General features: G+C 42.4%; 1 protein-coding gene across 1 annotated transcript; it reads right to left on the minus strand.

The window, feature by feature from the left end:
- Positions 1-581: 581 nt before the first annotated feature.
- On the minus strand, positions 582-21,028 carry usp4 (ubiquitin specific peptidase 4 (proto-oncogene)). The gene is made up of 22 exons (XM_080784341.1): positions 20,836-21,028; positions 19,338-19,465; positions 18,716-18,846; positions 18,488-18,614; positions 17,360-17,505; positions 16,903-16,964; positions 14,647-14,790; positions 13,940-14,057; positions 13,510-13,683; positions 12,835-12,993; positions 11,978-12,202; positions 10,377-10,460; positions 10,163-10,257; positions 9,324-9,506; positions 8,050-8,291; positions 7,163-7,414; positions 6,249-6,319; positions 5,631-5,746; positions 5,119-5,268; positions 3,911-4,014; positions 3,248-3,336; positions 582-3,081 (listed from the first exon to the last, which is right to left on the minus strand). Exons 1-22 carry the CDS (start codon positions 20,991-20,993, stop codon positions 2,956-2,958), a joined length of 3,084 nt encoding a protein of 1,027 aa, XP_080640467.1. The 5' UTR covers positions 20,994-21,028; the 3' UTR covers positions 582-2,955.
- Between the last annotated feature and the right edge of the window lie 364 nt (positions 21,029-21,392).

Consider the following 21,392-nt stretch of genomic DNA (forward strand, 5'->3'; position numbering starts at 1 on the left):
CATTTTGGGCGGGAACCCCTTTTGGTGTTAGCATTAGGTTATGCTTTAGCTATTGAAAAATAGCAGATCTACAAGTGGCGCGCTACAAGCTTGTAGGTCTGCTATTTTTGAAAAATCGAAGAACCACTGACATAGAAACAGCTTTTTCAGAAAACTGTCAGGATGTAGAAGACATTTTTAGAATCTGATCTCAGGTCAAAATGGGTTAAATGTTATTTGTTCCCCCACAAATGAGTCTTGAAAAATCAGTGTCCGTTCGTCTTATATTCGGAATAATACGGGGTATGGGCAGGGGCTAATATTTTAGTTTTATAGCCTGTGTGGTAGGCTACTGTCCAATGACAAACATGAAGATAACAAATGGAAGTAAACTGTTAAAGCACAAACCATCAACAGTATGTTTTGTGCAAACTATAGTGAATAGGTTGCATGTTTAAAGGATGTTTTGATTTTGTAATAAGGATTTCAGGTCTAGACGGAGACTACATTTCCTAAGAATTTACAAGAGGATATCCACAACATGCACTAACGTATTGACTAATTTACCTTTTCACACCATTTTGGACTCCAAACAAAGGATCTCGTTTAGGCTCCCAGTCTTTATTGTATTTTCAATCCAAATATTTCTCAATTAAAAACAAATATTGTAGATATTGGCAATATGAATATTAGGACACAATTAATATAACTATTTGAAATAGTGTGAATATTTACATCTATTCAGCAAATTGATTTATGTAGAATTGGAGTTGCTCTTGTGATGGGTTTTACAGATATGTAAAGCTTTTCTATTCATTGGCATAAATATGATTATATGTACTCATGTCAGAAGGGCATAATGACGGCAGGACCAACCAGCAAAAAGGATACTTTCAGTCCCATTGACATTTACATGCTGTCGTGTCACATGGAAAAAGCACAAAACGAATGCAGCTTATCCTATGGGAATCGTATCCATAAAGTAGTTACTGCATGTTGCATCTGGTTTTACAAGTCCTTTTGATATTAACTTGATTCCAATGTATTCAACCCCCACATTAAAAGGTGTTAAAGATGAATAGTTTACCTTTCAGTGTCAAGATGACAGTTTTAGGTACAACTCAGTAAATCAAATATTTAAATGAATAAAGGGATTACTAGAGACTCCTCGATTTCTCCCACCTACGGAAGAATGTGCCGTACTGTTTTATTTAAGAGCTGAGCAAAGTTGACTGAATCCACTGGAAGGGAAACGCATAGTTCCAAATGCCTGCCAACGCCCACATCAATGAGGAGGCTGTTGCGCTAGCGCTGTCCTGCACCAAGTCTGATAACGTGTAGATTGCTTATCGTGATCAGCAGCTAATTCAACTTTCATAAATTAAAGCACCACTTTTATACTGGTTTATTTTGCTTCACTCAAGTGTGCTTTGAAGATATCAAATAACAGCCATATCAATACAGAGCTGCAAGAATACAAGACTAAGGACAAGCCATTGCAGATGAGCTAGGGGTCTCCACTCAGGCAGCAATCAATCAAAAATGTTTAAAAAGAAAACACCACATTAAAAGACCTGGAACTGCAGCATGACAGATCGAGGGCCCGATGCTAAGGCAAAACCATCCTTTTGTAATAATTTCTAGTTAGACCAGAAGCAGAGAATGAATTATTGGAAAGTTCAAAGTGACTCTTTTTTTCCCCTCCTTTAATCGGGTTGCAGAAATAAAAGGCCGCTTTTGCATTGTGTAACAATGAAAAATGAAATTAAAAGTGTGTTAGCAGGACAGAAGTCCCCTAACAGATAGCCATGGGGAAACAGAGCGAGCATGCCGATGTGACTCCTGACAGCGGCGCTGATGGCCTGAAGATGCATTCACACCGGATACGATAAGAATAAACCACGTTGCTTGAATAGTGTCACTCTGTTGCACTGGACACAACATTTTCGCTTGAAGCAGTGCTTTGCCACCCACAGACACCGGCTGCTGTGCTTCAGCAAAAATCACTTGAGTTGAACAATTTTCAATTTGCGCCACTTTGGGCATACAAGCAAAATAATGCTTGATATTGCATCTTTACATTAACTTAGATTGAATTGCGTTGCTCAAAATAATCACACCCCGTGTGAACGCACAAGAGCCAAAGCTACAAAACAGGCTCCGACACATCTCATGGCAGGGCCCAGATGAGGAAAAACCTTGAAATGAGACATTTATTTTGTTTGTTTGAATAATTTCAACAGACTCTGCAGGCCAGGAACAAGTGGAGAGCCAGTCTAAAGCAGAGCAAACACCGTCTGTAAACTATTCTCAATGGATCTACTGTTCATAGGCGCCGTAATGACATAGGATCCATAAGCCGGCGTGTCTGTGTGCCGCACTGTGCACACCGCAATGGCAATACAGTTTTGCATGTACCCTCACTGCAGAAAGATTATTGGAGAAGAGTGTTCCCGTAGTAGGCCCTTCGTCAAAACAGCTGGTACATTGATTTATCATGTACAACTTGGAACGCTTTGGTTGAAACAGGATGTGCATTTGGCTTTTGTTTTTGCATTTCTAACTGTTCCTGTGTGGGTAACAGAAAACGTTTCCTGTGTGGGTAACAGAAAAAGTTTCCTGTGTGGGTGACAGAAAACCTTTATCTATAGATTTGAGGGCACTTCTAACATTCTGTTCGTCCAGTGAGAGTATTCCCCCTTTTCATTTCCAGACTAGTAAACTATGTTTCTAATTCAGCAGGCCACCCGCTCCAGGGAGAAAAGTCTCTCGGGCCACCCTTCTGTCAAGGCTTCTGGCTCTAGTGGATGAGATGCGAGACAAATCAAAACACAAGGAGGGTAGGGGTTAATAATAGCGACTCTGTGGAGTCTCCAGTCACTGAAGTAGCTTGGTGTGCGCATCAAAATGTCTCCGTTTGCCATAATAGTTTCAGTGCGTGTCCTTTTTTTTAAATTTTTTTTGCAACAGTGCTTATCAGTTGGTGTCCATGTGATCGTCGGCTACTTGGGGGGCTCCTCCTAAAGAGGCAGAGGGCTGTGGCTTGGAGGGGGCATCCCCTGCGTCTCTGCGTTGGTAAAACAGTACGTAGGCTGCTTTAGTCTGCGGAAAGAGGAGACGTATGAGATTACAAACACTGTCACCCGATGCCAAGGACAAGAGGGCCCAGAAGTCTCATCGGACATGAGCATGAATTAGGCGGTTTATCTTGGGTTTAAGGTACAGGACTGAATAGAATCGAATAAAACAACAAGATGTACAAGCTCACCACAATCTGATCCTCTGCGGCAGACGAAACACTGCTATCGTCAAAGTAATGCCACTTTCCGTCCAATTTATTTTTGCCATAAGCCGTGTCTGCGAGGAGAAAGGCAGAGCCATCAATGTAGTTGTATTTGTTAATGTAATGCCCACAAGTACAGCCCCCAATTCACACTTAAGTTAAAGTTTCATCACAACTGATGCATAATACTGATAAAAATATCTTCTAGTTCTTCATAACACATAATATGATCCGTTGAGACAATATCCCACGAGTCCACAGTGAATGGCACAAAGAAGGGAACAAGTGCCAATATGAAATGCAACCGATTTAAAAAACGTTTCCCTGGAAACCGTGGCAGGCGGGCACCTCAGACAAAATTCTGACCGGTGTCACATTACAAAAGATGAACACATACATAGTAGTAGGTAAAATACAGTAGTAGGTACAATAAAGCTATCAAAATAAATGAAAGGCATTTTTCTTGATTTAGAAAACAAAATTATATAATGAAAATAAACTGGGTTTATTTCAATATGTAACGTCAACTGCCGTGTCCTACTGTGTATGTGAAAATGACTGCAGTGTGTTTGACTGGAGGAGAAGGCTGCCGTGTGTAATTAAAGATAAAAGATTAACTATACAGTGGGAAGGTAAAAGATCACTTACAGTGGCCTCCTCCCATTCCGCCATAGTGGTTGGAGACAGCAACGAGGTCATAAACATAGGGTCCAGCCTTGGGATCACACACAAACTCAGACAGGGACAGATCCCTGAGAAAGAAAACAGTAACACATCATCAGCAAATGTAAACCTGGCATTTACTGCCAAGAGAGAATGCAACTCAAAACAACCAAGAGTTCGCACTGTAATAATACAATTGCAACATGGCTCAATGGCTCAAATTTAGACTAGAATCATGACTATGACGACATTTTACTCTCTCTTTATTAATGTAAATATTTTTGGACACCGTCACCACAACTTTACATTATTATCTATATTGGGGCCACGGAACACAGGAGCAAGTTCAATTGACCACATAACATCACTTATTTGGAAATAACAAGCCCATTACAATACTTATATTCCTCATATACTCATATTCCTTTTCACTTCAAAATAAGTGGTTTAGAGTACAATTGGGTTAAATGTGACTCGTTTTACCAAAATGGACACCACTGTAAAGCTCAGTGAGTTTGCATCATGTCCCAAATTTCTACAACAAAGCTGCCAAGTCAAATGTTATCCTAATCCTAACAGATAGGCCTTGCCAACTACTATGAAAATAAGGCCCAGGTTGTTTAAAAACAGGTTTGGTGAAGGACAGATGGGTCTTTGTCTCTGGCAATACGAGTAAGCATGACTGGGCATTCTGTGAAAAGGAACTCTTGTGTGCCGGTAAACGTCTCAGTTCTGCTTCCTTGTTCCCTGGTGGATAAGGTTGCTCAACACGAGGCTACGAGTGCAATTCATAAAAAAGGTAGCCTTTACACACTGACTGTACCACTCTGGAGCAACATCTCCATTACGAAACGCATGAGGAAATTAGACTTCTGCAAACATGATGATACGTCCGTTTATTAGTACAATAGATCAAAAGGAATTTGGCAACACATTCAAAAGGTGTGACCAGAGCTTTAGCTTGAACTTCCCTGTTCATGCCTCTGGGCAATATCCCCTGCTGCACTGAGCGCCACAAACTCCCTCTAGTGTAAAACGCTGAGTAAAACACGGACCTTTTCCTTTTAAATGCCCAACTAGTTAGGTGAACCAAAGTGCTCTCCTTGAGGCACTTTGAGCCAGCTGTGTGCTATGGAATGTGCTCTACAAATTAACCTTCACAGTTCACTGCTGCTGTGTTGATGCCAGCGTACCTGATAGGAAAGTCCACCACTGTGTCCAGCTTGTCCCTCCAGCATCGGTTGTAGGAGAAGCGCTTTAGGTGAACTACCAGAACGCGAGGCAACGACCATAGGTCAAACTTCTTTGTCGCCTGCTGGTGTTTCTTACAGGTGGGACAATACCTGTGTAAACAAGACGGAAGTTTTTATTAATAGCATAATTAATTGCCATTACTGTAAAAATCTCCAAACTCTAAGGAGGTATTGTTTAACCCATTTTGACCTGAGATCAGATTCAAAAAATGTCTTCTACATCCTGACAGTTTTCTGAAAAAGCTATGTTTCTATGTCAGTCGTTCTTCTATTTTTCAAAAATAGCAGACCTACAAGCTCATAGCGCGCCACTCAGTGGCGCGCTATGAGCTTGTAGATCTGCTATTTTTCAATAGCTAAAGCATAACATACTGCTAACACCAAAAGGGGTTAATGACCATGAATGGTTTTGTTACAATGTCAAGACTGAAGGTCGTATAGGAAAGCCATACCACGGATCGTGTTCTCCGAGTGTCTCCATGGTTGTGAAGAGCTCGATGCATTCCCTCAGAGCCACCGTGGCCTTCTTTTTCTGCGGTTGGAGCATGCTGTCGTGTTTCTCATAGGCCTGCAAACACACACACACACACACACACACACACACACACACGGACCGTATTGGTAATGAGCGTTTATAATTACATTTTTGCATACCATCATCTGGGTGGGCTATACGGTTGTTGGTTAGACCAGTCATTAGTCCTACAACCTATCTCAAACCCTAACCTCCCACGGGGCAGGGGTGCAGTACTTAGTTTAGACAGTTTTGGGTTTAGACTAGTCATTGGTTAGACCAGTCATTGGTCCTACAACTACAACCCATCTCAAACCCTCACCCTAAACCTAACCTCCCACGGGGCAGCACACCTAAACCTAACCTTAACCCATGTCTAACCAATGACTACTAGTCTAAACCAAGTATGCACCACGGCTTTACGATGAAATGGTAGCTTTTGCCGATTTTGCAGAAATTAAATCAAACATTCACATACAAGGGAGGCAGTCAGACATTGCATGCATACAGGGTAGATAGGTGGCCCTTGCTGTGTTGTAGCTGTACTAGTACTGACCTCTGCTTCCTGGTCATCATAACACACTTTCTTTGTGTCCGAGTCCCAGTCGATCGCCACTGTGGAATGTGCTGCAGAAACATAATAAATCCAACTTTTGTCAGCTCAATCAAAACAAAATTATTTCAATAAATCATAAGCAACAGGCTTCTTCGCCTTTCCTCTACAGTATGTGAACACGTGTAGAGGAATTATTTAATCTGGACAGAATTTGTGTTCACATAAAGAGCAAAGACAGCAAAATAATGCATTTACATAGTGACATATTGACATATGTCTAAAGCAGGTCAGCCCTGGTTGAGAAGTGACACAGGCATGATGATAAGACAGTCCAACAGAATATGTATCGAAACTCCACTGAATGGAACAGAATATAATAGGCTTGTAGCTTGTTCTTGCACCGGAGCGGTTTCAAATAAATATTCGTAGTGCGTTTACAACAATCCATTGTACAACTGAGAAAGTGGAAAGACGCTAAATCGTCAAAAGAGACAGAAAATAGTGGCAGAAAATGTGCATTCAGTAAAATATCTCCACTTTCCCAACCGGTTTAACACGAACCTCATTCTTCCTACTTCTTCCAGTGAGTGACTATGGCAATGAAGTGATTTTCCCTAGAAACCGCCTGTTCGAGCGAGTGTCAGGTTCTTGATCCGACCAGAGCTTTTTAGAGGACTTTAGGTGTGAAAGGCACCCACATGTTGCACTGAATGTGGTGATCTTTAGATTCCTGTCCTGCCGTGTTCCAACGGACAAGGTTTCCTTTCCTGCAGACAACGTCACGTGCTGTCAATCGGCCAATCTTTTTTTTTTTTAAGGTCGCGCAAACGTCACGTCTTTCTGTCGATTATCAGCCGTTTTACAGCCTGTGGCAAAAATTGTTAAACATTTCCAATGTTAAAACTGTAACTTACGATTCAGTTTAAGGACATTTCCGTCACAAGGCAGTGGGCTGATGTTGGCTGTTCCATAGGAGTTGACCATGCTGAAGGTGAAGAGCTTGGGCGGTGTGGAGGAGCACAGCTTGGCTTTAGGTGTGGAGCACAGCTTGGTTTTGGGACCGTTTTCCAAGTCGGACGTCTCCGTCTCCTCGTCCTCTTCCTCCTCTTCCGACTGGCCATTTTCTGGCTCTGGGCTCACCTGGTGGTCCATGGCCTCCTCCTCACCTGCACATAATTCACAACGACCAATCGATAGATTTACACCTTTTTAATCTGCTAGAAATAATCGTTATCTGTAGGCTTGGGCAACATCCTCAATTCAATCATCTGTGTTTTTCAATTCAATTACCGGTAACCCATTTTGGGCAGGAACCCCTGTGTGTTTTAAGCATTATGTTACACTTTAGCTATTGAAAAATAGCAGATCTACAAGCTCATAGCGTGGCACCAAGTGCCGCGCTACGAGCTTGTAGGTCTGCTAGTTTTGAAAAATCGTGGCAATGTGGCGCAAATCTTTGAATATATATTCTTTCAGAGCAAACGTTTTTAACTCAAATATTTGCTTCTGGGAGGTCACTGGAACAACATATTTTCAGATGGGGGTCAGTGGCCAATTACATATATTTTTAGGGTCCTTGACATGAAAATGTTTGAAAACCACTGACATAGAAACATGGGGTTTTCAGAAAATGTTCAGGATTTAGAAGACTATTTGTAGAATCGTCCTCAGGTCTAAATGGGTTAAGTAAGCCTGAAACAGTCAATGTCTGGTCCTTGGGTGTACAGTACACCCTCAGGGTTAAATGAACACTCAGGATTTCACATATAGATTCCATATCTATCCACACACGGTGGCTTACCCTCACAGAGCCCATTAGGCCCGTTGCAGGTGCCTGAGTGGTTGCTGCCATTGCTGGAGCTGGCACTGCACGAGGCCCGGTCCGATAAGGGGCTGCCGCAGCCGCCCAGGTTAGTGTTGTTGTGACTGGAGGAGGATGACGTGGAGCATTCAGCTGCCTGGCTGCAGCTGGTGAAGGTGGCTGACGCTGACGCTGTAGCCCTGCTTTCACTGCAGGGGTTCTGAGAGGGCTTCACGTAGCGTCTGGGGCCACAGAAAACAAGAAAAATAAATACCGTTAATCTGGAGTCACTGGAACCAGAGATTTTATTAGGCCAGTAATTACCGGTTTTGGCTGGGTTTTCTTTTTTATGACAAAACACTGGACGATATAATTCCCTCCGGACATCCTGGCCAGAAAGGCAGACCCATTGAAAGAACAGTACTAGTAGTTACGACACTCGGAAGTCCCCATCTATCGGCATGCTTTATCAACACCGATTAGGAGTATTCAACGTTAGAACTAGGGATCTTAAATATTAATTGAAAATGGATTAATCACTGAATAAACTTAACAGTTAATTAATTGAAAATTCTGCGGTTCCATCATTGGGCTGTTTTCTGTGAATGTAATGCTGTCTGTGCTCGTGCAGCTGAGGAACACACATGTTGGCTGGTTAAAAAAGTCCCCCCTCCCTGGTAGCCACAGAAACGTCTTTGCTTTTGTGATATGACAGACAAGACAGTGTACTTTTCATTTAATTTTATTCCTCATAAAAGATGCCATTGCCTGTCCCTGTGTCTCAAATGGTCAAATAAACATTTGATTAAGGAATATAATATACCTTTTGTATTCTGTAGATCAGCAAAATGTAGATTTGTATGTTACAGTAAGCCAATACCACTATGCTATATGAATCATGCACCATTACACACAGCCAGATGCACAACATATGCGGTATTTTAAGATGAATGTGGCTGTTTTTATACCAGATGTCCGGGATACTGTAATCATTCTGGTCGGCAGTTGGAAATCCTATCGCGACCTCTGCCTGGAGCCTGTGATCCGCACGTAATTCCGACGGAGCATTAGTCCGACATGCGTCGCGCATGTCAACATTCGCTGCTCCCGTGCTTGTGGTTATGGTTAGGTTAGGGTTTGAGGTAGGTGGTCGATTGTCGGACCAATGACTAGTCTGAACAAAGTACTGCACCCCTGATCGCCAATATACTGAAGTGAAAACACTCAAAGGTCCCTCTGTGAACCAACCCATGGAAGAATTAACCTGCACATACCCGATCCTCTCCAGAATCTTCTCATACAGAACCTCTGCGATGAGGTTCTGCCTGGGCACAGTAATGAGTAGAGGCTGGCCAAACAGCATGGTGCCTGTGGAGCCTCCGCCGTGTTTGGAGTGGCGCTCCCTGAAGTACACGGGCAGGTTCATCTTCTCGCTGTCCTCCTCCTGCACTTCGTACCTGCAAGGAGAAAAGAACACACCGTTGGCCATGGCGACATGCCCCGACGGGTCATCCTATACTCCAGAGGTTCTCAAACGTTTGTGTCAAGAAACCCCAAATTGATATGGATTAGCCTTCAGACACCAAGGTTTTGTGCCAGAGATCCTGAGAAAGATTTGTTAAAATACGCAAAAGTATTCAAGATTTTCCTTTTCGTAAATTAAAAAAAATAAAGAAAATTAGACCCGAGAACGATTCTACAAAAATGTCTCCCAATCGAAATCCTAACAGTTTTCTGAAAAGCCTATGTTTCTATATCAGTGGTGCTCAACCATTCCATGTCAAGGATGTTGTTCCAGGCACCCCAGAATCAAAGATTTGAGTTAAAAACGTTCACTGTGAAAGAATATATCTTCAAATATGTGCGCCACATTTTCACGATTAAAAAAAAAATAGCTAAAGCATAACATAATCCTTAAAACACGAAAAGGGACTCCTGTCCAGAAAATAACTGCCGTTTTTGAATAGCGAACGTATAAATGGACAAAGTGGTTAAATTGATTGTGATGCTATGTACTGTTAAATGCTTTTCCTGGGAACACCCTGGAACGTCCGTCCGTCCCCCCCCCCCCCCACTTTGAGAACCACTGATTTTACTCCACACTGAGACTTACACAAAGATGTCATCTTTCTCCATGATTTGGTTGAGGCCGTCGTCCCGCCTGTAGATTTTATGGAACCGGTGATTGTAAACGTCAGCCACCACCATCTAGGAAGACGCAAGTAAATTCAATAAAATAAAGTAGAAAATTGCATGATTCCATTATATTTCAACCACGGAAATTATACAGAATTAATTTTGCTAGCATAAGAGGGTATGTTGCTTACGTTCTCTGGAGGGAATCCACAGAGTCGAGACAAGGCACCACACAGGTCCATCACAGTACCCATCTTGGGGACCACCACTCGGTACTGACAGAATAATCAATGGAGATAGATCAGAAAGTGAACCACTTTATTAAAATGTGGATTGCTCCTGATACAAACTACATCAACCATAATCACAAAGGTATGTTTCAAATATTTGAATTAATGTACTATAGAATGTACTTCAGAGTAATGAAATGCATCCAAATATTTAAGTAAGCTCATGGGCCAAAAGGGGAAAATATTTCTAAGAGACCAACACAATTATTTTTGCTGCTCGATTTTTGCATTATTGGTAGATTAGTTAAACACATAACATTAACAACATTAATCATAGTTTTAGCACCGTTAGATACCCCTCTTTGATGTGGAAACATTGGTATGAGAGCCTCTTATAGATATTTTTTTTACGAGAGAGAGAGAGTTTTATGAACCAATGTATTTATTTGTAACGGTTTTGTATGTTTTTAATTGTCGTTTGTCGTCTACTGGCTACGGCTGTCAATAAAGTTTCATTCATTAACCCCACTGGTATGTACTGTACATAAACAACTATTTTATTAAATTCATAATCGCCACTCTGTTAGAACTTCAGCCTAGGGGGAAAACACTGGGGGTAGAAAAGACATCTGGGAATCAGCATGTCCCCGGTTCCAACAAATGTCGGCACCCAAGATTAGATACTACTCAATATATTAGCAGCAAGAGGGGCAAAGCCAAATTTATTTTGTTGAGCGACACCTACAGATAGAGCACGGGGACATATACGGTACACACGAAGACGCGGCAAGAAAGCGCCTAGTCCAGGCGTCTCTTCTGGGTTTTTAAACAGCTGGTGGATGGAAACTATGCTTGAACGGCTTCAACTTGTAACGTCGGCAAAAAGGGAAACGCTTTGACGACGCTACAACTTGAAGCTACGTGCAAGCTTCATTTCCATCCACCAGCTGTTCAACCCATTTCGGCGTCAGACCAGATTTTACAAATATCTTTTGACAGTTTTCTGAAAATCCTATGTTTCTCAACCTTTTTCATGTCAAGGACCCCCAGAATTATCTGTATTTTTAAGCTCATAGAACGGCACTCGGTGCCGCGCTATGAGCTTGTAGATCTGCTATTTTTCAACAGCTAAAGTATAACATAATGCTTAAACAGGAAGAGACCACCTTTCTTGCTGCTTCTTCGCGCGAACATGGTTTTATCCTCAGGTTTAGTACAGTGTGACGTAGATGGTGCGCTGTGACTGGCCAGTCACTGTGATTGACAGCCTACACGTCCTAAACCTAACCTCAGTAAAACTATACCTAAACCTAACCTCAGTAAACTATAACTAAACCTAACCTTAACCTCAGTAAAACTATACCTAAACCTAACCTTAACCTCAGTAAAACTATACCTAAACCTAACCTCAGTAAACTATACCTAAACCTAACCGCAGTAAAAACTAACGCAGTGGCTGGGGGGCGTTTCCAAGAACCCCAATCCGAGGATAAAACCCTTTTAGCCTTTTTGGTGCGTATATGTGCACGACACTCCTACAGGTACTGATGTGATCATCTCACCTGTGTGGGTCTGGACTGAGGGTCTGAGCGGACCAGGAACACCTCCATGGTGCGGTCCTTCTTCATGGGCAGAGGCAGTGTGAGGTAGCAGAAGGGGTCAAAGGTCACAGAGACCATGGCGCACTCTGGGCATACCAGCGTCGACTTGAAGAGGCCGTGGAATATGTCCACTATGATGGAGTCGTTTCGTAAGCGATGATTAGTCAAAGCTTCTTTAGCTACAATCTGTAATACAAAAATAAAGTTATAGAAAAATCACATAAGTTGAGGACAGTTGAGCAAGTTGAGGACCAAGGAATGCATTGGTGGTATATTTGTGAACAGTATAACTTTCTGCATTTGCAGCTTTAGATCACGTCCCACCTTTTGCTCGAAAATGTAATAATAATGAATTTTTATAGCGCTTTTTAAAGTGCTCAAAGCGCTTTACAATGGTTCATTCATACATTTGGAGATGAAGCGTCCTCACTTCCCACATTCACACACCAATGGTGGCCAACTCATTGGAGGCAATGTGGGGTTCAGTGTCTTGCCCAAGGACACTTCGACTTGTGGACAGGAGGAGCCGGGATTCGAACCGCCGACCCAGGGATCATTGGACGACCTGCTCTGCCTTCTGAGCCACAGCCGCCCACAAATGTTGTAATACTTTTGTAATGCTTCAAAATAGTGATCTTAGCTGTCACCCATTTTCAGTGCAATACAATCCAAGCATAAGGAGAAGGGCGAAAAAAGCTCTATCAAACACGAAAGATGTGTTGGGAGGACAGAATAATGTTCAGAAGGCACAAACATCTAAAGCTCCATAAGAAGTATCATTATGTAATAAAGTGTTGCCTAAGCACAGTTTGCTGCACCTCATCTGCACGGCCCTCAGCATCTTTAAGGGCCAGGTAAGGCTTCTTTTTGACGCGGTTCAGGTCTTCGTGCAGCCCGTCCAGCAAAAAGGCCAGCAGCTCCTGGGAGTCCTGCTGCTGGTAGCCAGAGAACTGGGGGGCAAACCGCCCAACCTGCGTCTGAAACATTATTAAAAGAATATATTTTTTTTAAAAGGTTATCACCCCGTTTTGTCCATTTATTTCAACAAGGCAGAAATCTTTTTCATGCTATAAAAGATATTGAGGGGCCGTTAAATTTACCCAGAGTTAACACTGAATTAACACTCCATGAATCCATTTTGGCCTGACGTTGAAATTAAAAAAATGTTCTAAATCATGAACAATTTCTGAAAAACTCAATATTTCATGTCGAGGACCCCAAACATTGTAATTGGCCGCCGACCCCCCATCTCAAAATAGGTTGTTTCCAGGATCCACCAGAAGCAAATATTTGAGTTAAAAACATTCGCTCTGAAAGAATATACATTCAAAGATTTGCGCCACATTTTCACGATTAAAGAAAAATAACAGACCTACAACCTATGAGCTTGTAGATCTGCTATTTTTCAATAGCTAAAGTATAAAATAATCCTTAAAAACACCAAATGGGGTTCCCGCCCAGAATGGGTCAACACAGGGTTTGACACTACTCACTTTGAAGGTACGTGGGGCCACATAGCTACTGCGGCTGAGCCACATCTGTTTGACCAGGTCAGCGTAGGCCTCTGCGATCTCCCCCCTCATCCCAAGTGGATTCTCCCGGTTAATCTCTGCCTCGTACTGATCATCCAGGAAGTATTCGGTGAGTGGGGATGCATTGCTCAGGCACTGGAGAAAAGAAAGTATTGAATAAATGTTAACAAAATAACTTAACATTTGTTGTGGGTGCAGTACTTAGTTTAGACAAGCCATTGGTTAGACCAGTCCTTAGTCCTACAACTACAACCTATCTCAAACCCTCACCTCCCACAGGGCAGCACACCTAAACCTAACCTTAACCCATGTCTAACCAATGACTAGTCTAAACTAAGTATGCACCCCTTTCTTTTTGCCAAGGCCGATAGCACCGGCATGTATATTTTACCTGGAGGGCAGAGTTCATGAAGCATGTGTTGCCTAGATTGCTGAGACCACACAGGCCAGGCTGAGATTGTGACTCCCGGTAGTTGTAGGAGCTGCTGTACGAATTGTAGCCACCCAATCTATTAGGAGGGGGGTGGGGGGGGAAGAAAGACAACAAAACGTTTTAAATACATAAAAACTAGTTGAGTTGGGTTTTTGAGGCACCTCAACATGCAATGAGTCCAATTTGGGTATGATTGTTACATTCATATGACATTTTTGTAAAAATAAAAAAATAGGGCCTGCCAGCACATTTTTAAGGCAATTACAGGCAAACGATATAGAGTATCAAACCCCTGTCTGACGGTCATTGTAACATGACTCACGACGAGACCATTCAAGTTTAATTTCATTTGGAGACAAAGAAAATAAGCTTATTTGGAACCATGGAAATAAACATTATTTTCATCCACTCTTAAGTGAATTTGAAGGTAATGACATCAAATTAGGAGAAAAGTGAAAAAGAATTTACTTTACTCAAGATAGCAGTGGAAAAAAATTAAGTCAGGTTGTAATTGACAATTTTGTGAAATAAAGAAATACGCCGTGCAAATACTCCGCTCTCGATGTGAGAACAGAGAAGTCTGTCCGTCGACACCAAGGACGAGACCTTCTGGCCTGCCGAGTGCGAGTCAGGAACGGTATTTCATCTGATTAAAGGAGTCTTACCGGTTGCCAGAAGTGCTGTTGTTCAGTGTGTAACTGGAGTTACTGCTGTTATCTCCATTGGTTACGGTCGAGGAGATCGTCGCTGAAGAGTTGGAGGAGAGTTTAGGGGAGGTAGTGAAAGTCCTGGACGTGGCAGCGCTGGATCTGATAAATGTGCATGAGCAAAAGTACAGCAAGGTTTCAGGCAAACGTTACAGAGTGAGGTCAGGGTTTCACTGCAATGTTTAAATAAACGTATACGCATCACATACACAAAATGTATATATATATTATTATTTTTGTTATGGGCAACAGAATGAGGTTCAGAAACAGGACAACCGTTATCTTGTCTTGATAACTAAAAGACCCAGCACACCAAGCCGCCAAACTAACAGTGATTGATCATATGGCTTTGAGTCCCCTCACATCTCTGGTAAAGGCCAAGCTGGAGCGCACTGCAATCAGTGTCTGCTTCAGGGAATTCAATCCCAATACCAGTAGGTGGCAGTAGGCTGTCTTCTACCAGTAGGTGGCAGTAGGCCGTCTTCTACCAGTAGGTGGCAGTAGGCCGTCTTCCTGGCATACCCAGGGATGTGAATCTTTTGGGGGGTCACAATTTGATTCAAAATCCATTTGAGTCGGAACTATTCATAATTCAAAAATGTATTCTCGATTCAAACCTATTCCCAATCCTACCTGCTCATCCTTTATGGCCAGTGTCAATATTAGTTGGCTTGCAAATTATATACATAAGAAAAAATTCAATTAAGGAAAACTTGATTCAATTAAGGAATCGAACCTGGAACAACTAACCATTCAGCTATGCCCCCCGAATCAAACCCTAACATGCAGAAGAGGCAAACTCCAAAGCAGAGATGACCAAGGTCCATTTCTCAATACCAACAGCAACAGCACAAACAACCGACTTGTCCTTGGGAAGAATGTCCTTATCAAGTTAAAATGTGGTTAACTGTCAAGAATGTCATTTAGTGTTGCCATTGACAGATATTACGATAAATGTCTGGCCGAATACTTAAATAAATAACATTATAGTAACAAATTAAATACAAACGGATTCAATCCGTCGGGGTGTTGGGGTTTCCCATTCATTATTGTCATCCCAACACAGACACTCCGATGACTGACAGAATGAATAAACAAACTTGAACGTGTCATGGTCAAATATCACACACATCCTCTTCTTCACAACATGCGTGACCTGGGACCAAGCTGGACTTTGATGCATATGGCCTTTCTCCAAGTTTTGGCAACAAGCTGTTGTGGCAAGATAGCCAAATCTATGTTTTGAATAATAGAAATAAAATTGCCAAGTGTACTGCAACACCAAGAAGAATGAACACTTTTGAAGCAGAACAGAGGTGGGAAGCTTGTAGACGTGTTTAACTCGTTTTACTTTCACCCTTATGTTGGTAATTAAAGATCAGGAAGTAAACAAAGCCATAAATTATACGGTTATCTATGAATGTTTCCAGAAGATTACAGCTCAATGTGTATTTGCTTCTTAACCATCACCAACAACTTCAAAGTACTATTTTCACTAATTCTTTGTTCTCTAATTTATGGCATTTCTTGGATTTATTTTATTCATTCATGAAATTGCTTTGAAAATAAATGTTTTTCGAAAGGAATGAAAATACACCCGCACACTACATCTGCTAACCTTCTTCAGGCATAAAGATGCCTGAAGGAGGTCCGGAGGGACCGAAACGGTGCCTTATTAAAATAAAGAAAAAACTAAAATAAAAAAAACGAGCAGATACGGGTGCATTTTCATTCCTTTCATTGATGTCCACTGGCCTACGCACCTGTGCATACGCCTGATTTCTAGGTGTGCGAACGCTTTTTCCTACAATGGGAATGTATTTTGAAATAATATCAAAAGCAAAAAATAAAGAGATGTGTCCACAACCCACAAATGGGTCTCCGAGTCCCGACCCAGTGTTTGGGAGCCAGTGCACTAGAATAGAAGAACTACGAGGGCCACAGATGCTCATATACGGCTCTGGGGCTGGTGTCGGCTTGGTGTGTCAGGGCCTTCTTTTTAAATGTTTTTTTGCGGCTTTCGCCTTTTTTTATAGAGGGACAGACAGTAGGACGACAGCAAATGGGGGAGAGAAATGGGGGAGTGACATGCAGTAAAGGCCGTCGGGATCGGGAGTCGAACCCGCGGCACACTGCCGGCCAAGGTGCCTGGACCGCTGAGCCACCGCCCAGGACTGTCAGGGCCTTCTGATCTAGACCAGGAGTTTGGCTTACTTGGGATGGGAGGCTTGTCTGGGCCACGTGCCGTCCTCGTTCTTCCGTTCAATCACAAGCACCTGAGAGAGCCAAGCAGGGGAGATTAAAGTCATTCCGACTTTCTTACTTAATTACAGGATCAGATTTGAAATGAATATGAGCTGGGGACTACCAGCCAAAAAGCTATAAGGCTCATACCGTAGGTACATTTTAGATGTGGCTGGCAGGTCTGCTAAGCGCTAACAGTTTCAAAATGTTTTACATTACTCGGAAGTCGGAATGTCCCCGATCTCATGTTTGTAAAGGTTTTACAGTATAGTCAAAATGGGTTCAATATAATCAATAATGTATATGAAACAGACACTCCCGTTTACATCCATCATTAATACATTGTGTGAGAACTAGAGGATTGATTTGCTTGGATTCTCGGAAACAAAGATCAGAGGTTATTTGAGCGATATCGCTGTACTTTTACCTGTCCTTGGAACAGACCAGCATCCTGCACAGTGCTGTCTGGTTTGTTCAGCTGCTCGTACGTGTTGCTCATGTATTTGTTCCACAGCCGCGTCTCCTTCTCTGACGGAATTTCAAAAAGCGACCTCATCTCCTTCTCTATTGTATCTGAAGGGGAACAAATACATAACATTGTTACTAAACACAACTGATTTGTAACATTGTCGTTATAAAACAACGGATGCCCAAACAACTTTTGTTGTGGAAATTACCAGATACAGTAGTTTTAAACCAAATCTGAGCACAGTACAGTTAAAAACTAGCGAAGTTAAAAAAAAAAGGCCAATTGTGTTCGACGTGTAGATGCTTGACAAAGATGGATGCACCACGATGCATTGAACAACAAATGACAATTATGATAGAATCATAATCTCTGTACAGTCAACCATTTCCATCAAGGAAAATCGACTAAGCTGTCCCACCACAGAATAAAGTTGAATAATAATAATATGGGAACAATATGCTCATTACATTCCATGCCAGTGCCTCATCCTGACTTGACCTGCTCCAATAATATATATATATATATATAACTTTTCTCTTTTTTTAAACGATGGTTCGAACCCTAACGGCGGGGCTCCACCAGGCACGTTGAGTCTGTCGCGTGCGTCAAAAAATGAACCGGGGCAATTTTAATGCAGTCACGCAACGCGGGCAGTGGAGCCACCCTTCATTGATTAAAAAGGAACATTCCCCGACGGTGACGGAGACGCGACACTGACTCGCCAGGTGGAGCCCTGGTGTAAAGCCCTAACAACCACACCAATATTCGCCATGCAACTCTTTGCAACCATTATCCCCTATGGCAGTTGCAAGGAGTTGCACTGGTGTGGTTGACCAGAATTGACCGTTTTGTTGCAAGGAGTTGCAACTGGTGTGGTTTGGGCTTAAAATAGGCTTCAGGCCTCTACTTTCTGTAACTAGTAGGTGCACTATAACCCAGGGTCTATTTGGAGCAATGTAGGCATCAAGTAGATGCTCTTAATAAAGCAGAATGGTTCAAATCCTTAAGGAATCAAAGAGCGAATCGTTAAAATCCTTACGGAATCAAAGAGCGAATCGTTAAAATCCATACGCAATAGTAACTCACCTATAGTGTCAGCTTTACTGAAATGACGCGTTACCACATTGTCCATGTTGTCATTCTCACACAAGTTCAGTTCCAACAAGTAGACCTCCACTTTGCAATGCTTGACAAACATGCCGTGTTCAACCACCTAGGGACAAAAAAACAAACAAAAAAACAACTTTGTTAACAGAATTAGAAGTCCGCATCAGACGAATAGTTCAAAAAGTGAGATGTCTCATGTGGCATTACCTTCCTGACGATGGCTCTCTGGCCCTCAAGACAACCATACCAGCTGACCAGCTTGTTCCACGCTTCAGTGGGAACTAGGACATAGTCCAGCTCATCTATAAGGTGCTCTTTCAGGACTTGGGTCTCATGGTCTATAGGAGAGAACACAAAAATGGTGCATTTGTATCTTTGTGGTCCTCATACAGACGTCTCAAACATGCTATAATTAATAGTAACAAAGATATTTGAGTATTTAATCCAGAGGTAGGCAATGTTAGGCACAGGTGCTGCCATCATTGGCACAGGGCACACTGACATAAAGTGACAGAGAGTCCTCTGACATCTGTATGCCAATTACATCTTCCATGCACATAATTCTACATTGATTCAAACTCTGAACTCTGACTAGGGAGGTGGTCTTGGAGACAGGTGGGGTTATTGCCTAGTCTATTGATCATTACAATGTCCTGATGAGAAAGAAAATAGTTCAGAATAATAAATAAAACGTTGTTATATTTATGGACAATCAAAAACAGTTGGAAATATTTTAATAATTAATGGCATGCTCACAATCAAGAAAATAAACACATGGAACTGCATGTCATGTCAAGAAAGGTTGCCGACCTCTCAACTCAAGGTTTACCTGAGAACAGTCCAGAGTTATCAATAGGTCCGGGATATAGGCTATGCTCTCCGACATTGTACATGTCCCAACTGTCAAATCCCACATATTTCTTCCACTGTTTGAACCACCGACTATCAATCAAGTACCTGGAAAGAAGAAGTGCTCAGGTTGGTAACAGTGAAGGTTAACACAGTTAATACAAACTACTTCCATGTTTTCTCATTAGGCTTATGTGATCAATCACTGGCACATTTCATTTTATTTGTAACAGTTAGGGTTAGTTTTTGTTTTGGGGACTCTTTCTTTCTACCTTATTTGAATATAAAGATATGGGATTTTAATGGAATAAATATTTGGAAGTGTTACTCTATAATGCAATATTGCAACATACAGTAACTAACATGAACATTGTTGCCCTTCTGCCAGGAAAGTACATTATGCAACAACAAACAAACTGTGACGTGCCCTGCCTGTGTCGCATTAACAGATATAGCAACAGCAAGCTAGACTGCCTTTAATCTCTTCACAAGTGAGAATATTTTCCACAGCGTTGCTTTCATGACTCTAAAGTTCGTCTACGAGATCCCCTTCCCTACCTCAGTCTGACTGAAATACCCACCCAACTCACTGCATTCTTTGTTTGTGAACGGTGCCCTACTCAGGCCACTGCCCCTTCACACAGTCTGTTATGAACCCAATTCTAGGTCAAATATGGACCATTTAAGACACTATGTGTAACAAATTAGCCACATTGCTAGTAGGTTGCTAATCAAATCAGATGGGCCAGTACATGACTCCCTGGGGTTTCTAAATTCTGACACAGAGGCCGGTCAGATTGCTCACTATGTCGCCTTTATAAGTTTGTATGTCAACATTAGCTCGTTGTTGTTAACATTGACTGAAATTAACACTTGTTATTTTCTGTTTCATTCATCCAGGCCAGGCCGGTGTGATCTTCACTTTAAATGGGATAAACAATAACTTCCCTCACAAACAATACGCCAGCTAACGCCAATTAGCTACAAGCTATATAAACCAAGTTACTAAAGGTAGCTTGGAAACTTCACATATTTAGTTTCGCTTTCATTTCCTGATGATTAACGTTAGTTGGGTGGAGGAAACTGGTTTACAAACATGGCTTCATTTGAAAACGGGCCTTTTAAGCCGAGTAACGTTAGCTAGTAGCAAACACATTAGCTCATGTTTTTAGTTGTCATCATAATAAATACACTAGTGAAGCCCATGCTAATACTGGGTGGTTAGCCAGCCGGGTGTCTCGTCCCGCACACACTAGTGACACAGTGGGTCCCTGTTGTTTGTAACGTGTGTTGACGGTCCCACACACACACAGAGCTAACGACAACACATTCCACTTGTGAAATCATTGCATGAGTTGGCCTGTCTGATAGCTTCGGTGGCTAGCCGTTAGCATTTCCTGTTTGTGTGAGGAGCAGAGAGGAGAGGGAGGGCTGACGTTTATTATTTAGCCCCGGTAGTTGCCGAGCCCTTAGCTTACCATTCGTCTCCTTTTCGCAGAGTAGTTTTGAGAAGTGACCCCACGGTCTGTTTCTGGTTTTCGGTCGAAGGTGTCGGTATCTGAGCGGCCACCACCGCCGGCTCCGAGTCGGAGTCGGCCGCGCTACCCGACTCGGGTCCGCCTCCCTCGGCCATCATGCAGAGAGTGTACCGGTGTCGTCGTGAACGCGCGGCTGAAGAGCCTCTTGAACGAGCTTAACGTCGACGACACTGGGACGGTTCTTCTTCTGTTGGTCACCAATGCAGCCCAGTCCTCCACGGCCACTGCCCCCTGGCGTGTTGTTGTTTTTTTGACCAAAAGTTCTCAAACTTTTTGATGTCAAAGGTCATACATCCTGTTGTCACACGTTTTTTTTGGGCCGAACAAATAATTAGAAGGAAGAAAAACAACAACAAAAAGGGAGTGTGACAGTACAGTACAGTAGGCCTACAGTACAGTAGAGGGACCCCCTGGGGACCCCCTCATGGTAACTGTCATTTCTCTACCGTTTCGGACATGGGGCAGCTCGCCAGAACCATGGCCGGAACCTACCGGGC

This window comes from Protomyctophum bolini, assembly GCF_963924005.1.
Source record: "Protomyctophum bolini genome assembly, chromosome: 2".
Taxonomy (NCBI): domain Eukaryota; kingdom Metazoa; phylum Chordata; class Actinopteri; order Myctophiformes; family Myctophidae; genus Protomyctophum; species Protomyctophum bolini.

What these genes read in the sequence shown, in the direction of transcription:
- usp4 (XM_080784341.1), bottom strand. Translation starts at nt 20,993, where the DNA reads ATGATGGCCGAGGGAGGCGGACCCGAGTCGGGTAGCGCGGCCGACTCC. An exon ending in CAGTAAAGCTGACACTATAG is followed by an intron (nt 17,506 to 18,487) that starts GTGAGTTACTAT and finishes GTTCCCCTTCAG; the next exon opens with ATACAATAGAGAAGGAGATG. An exon ending in GTGGATTCCCTCCAGAGAAC is followed by an intron (nt 10,258 to 10,376) that starts GTAAGCAACATA and finishes GCGTCTTCCTAG; the next exon opens with ATGGTGGTGGCTGACGTTTA.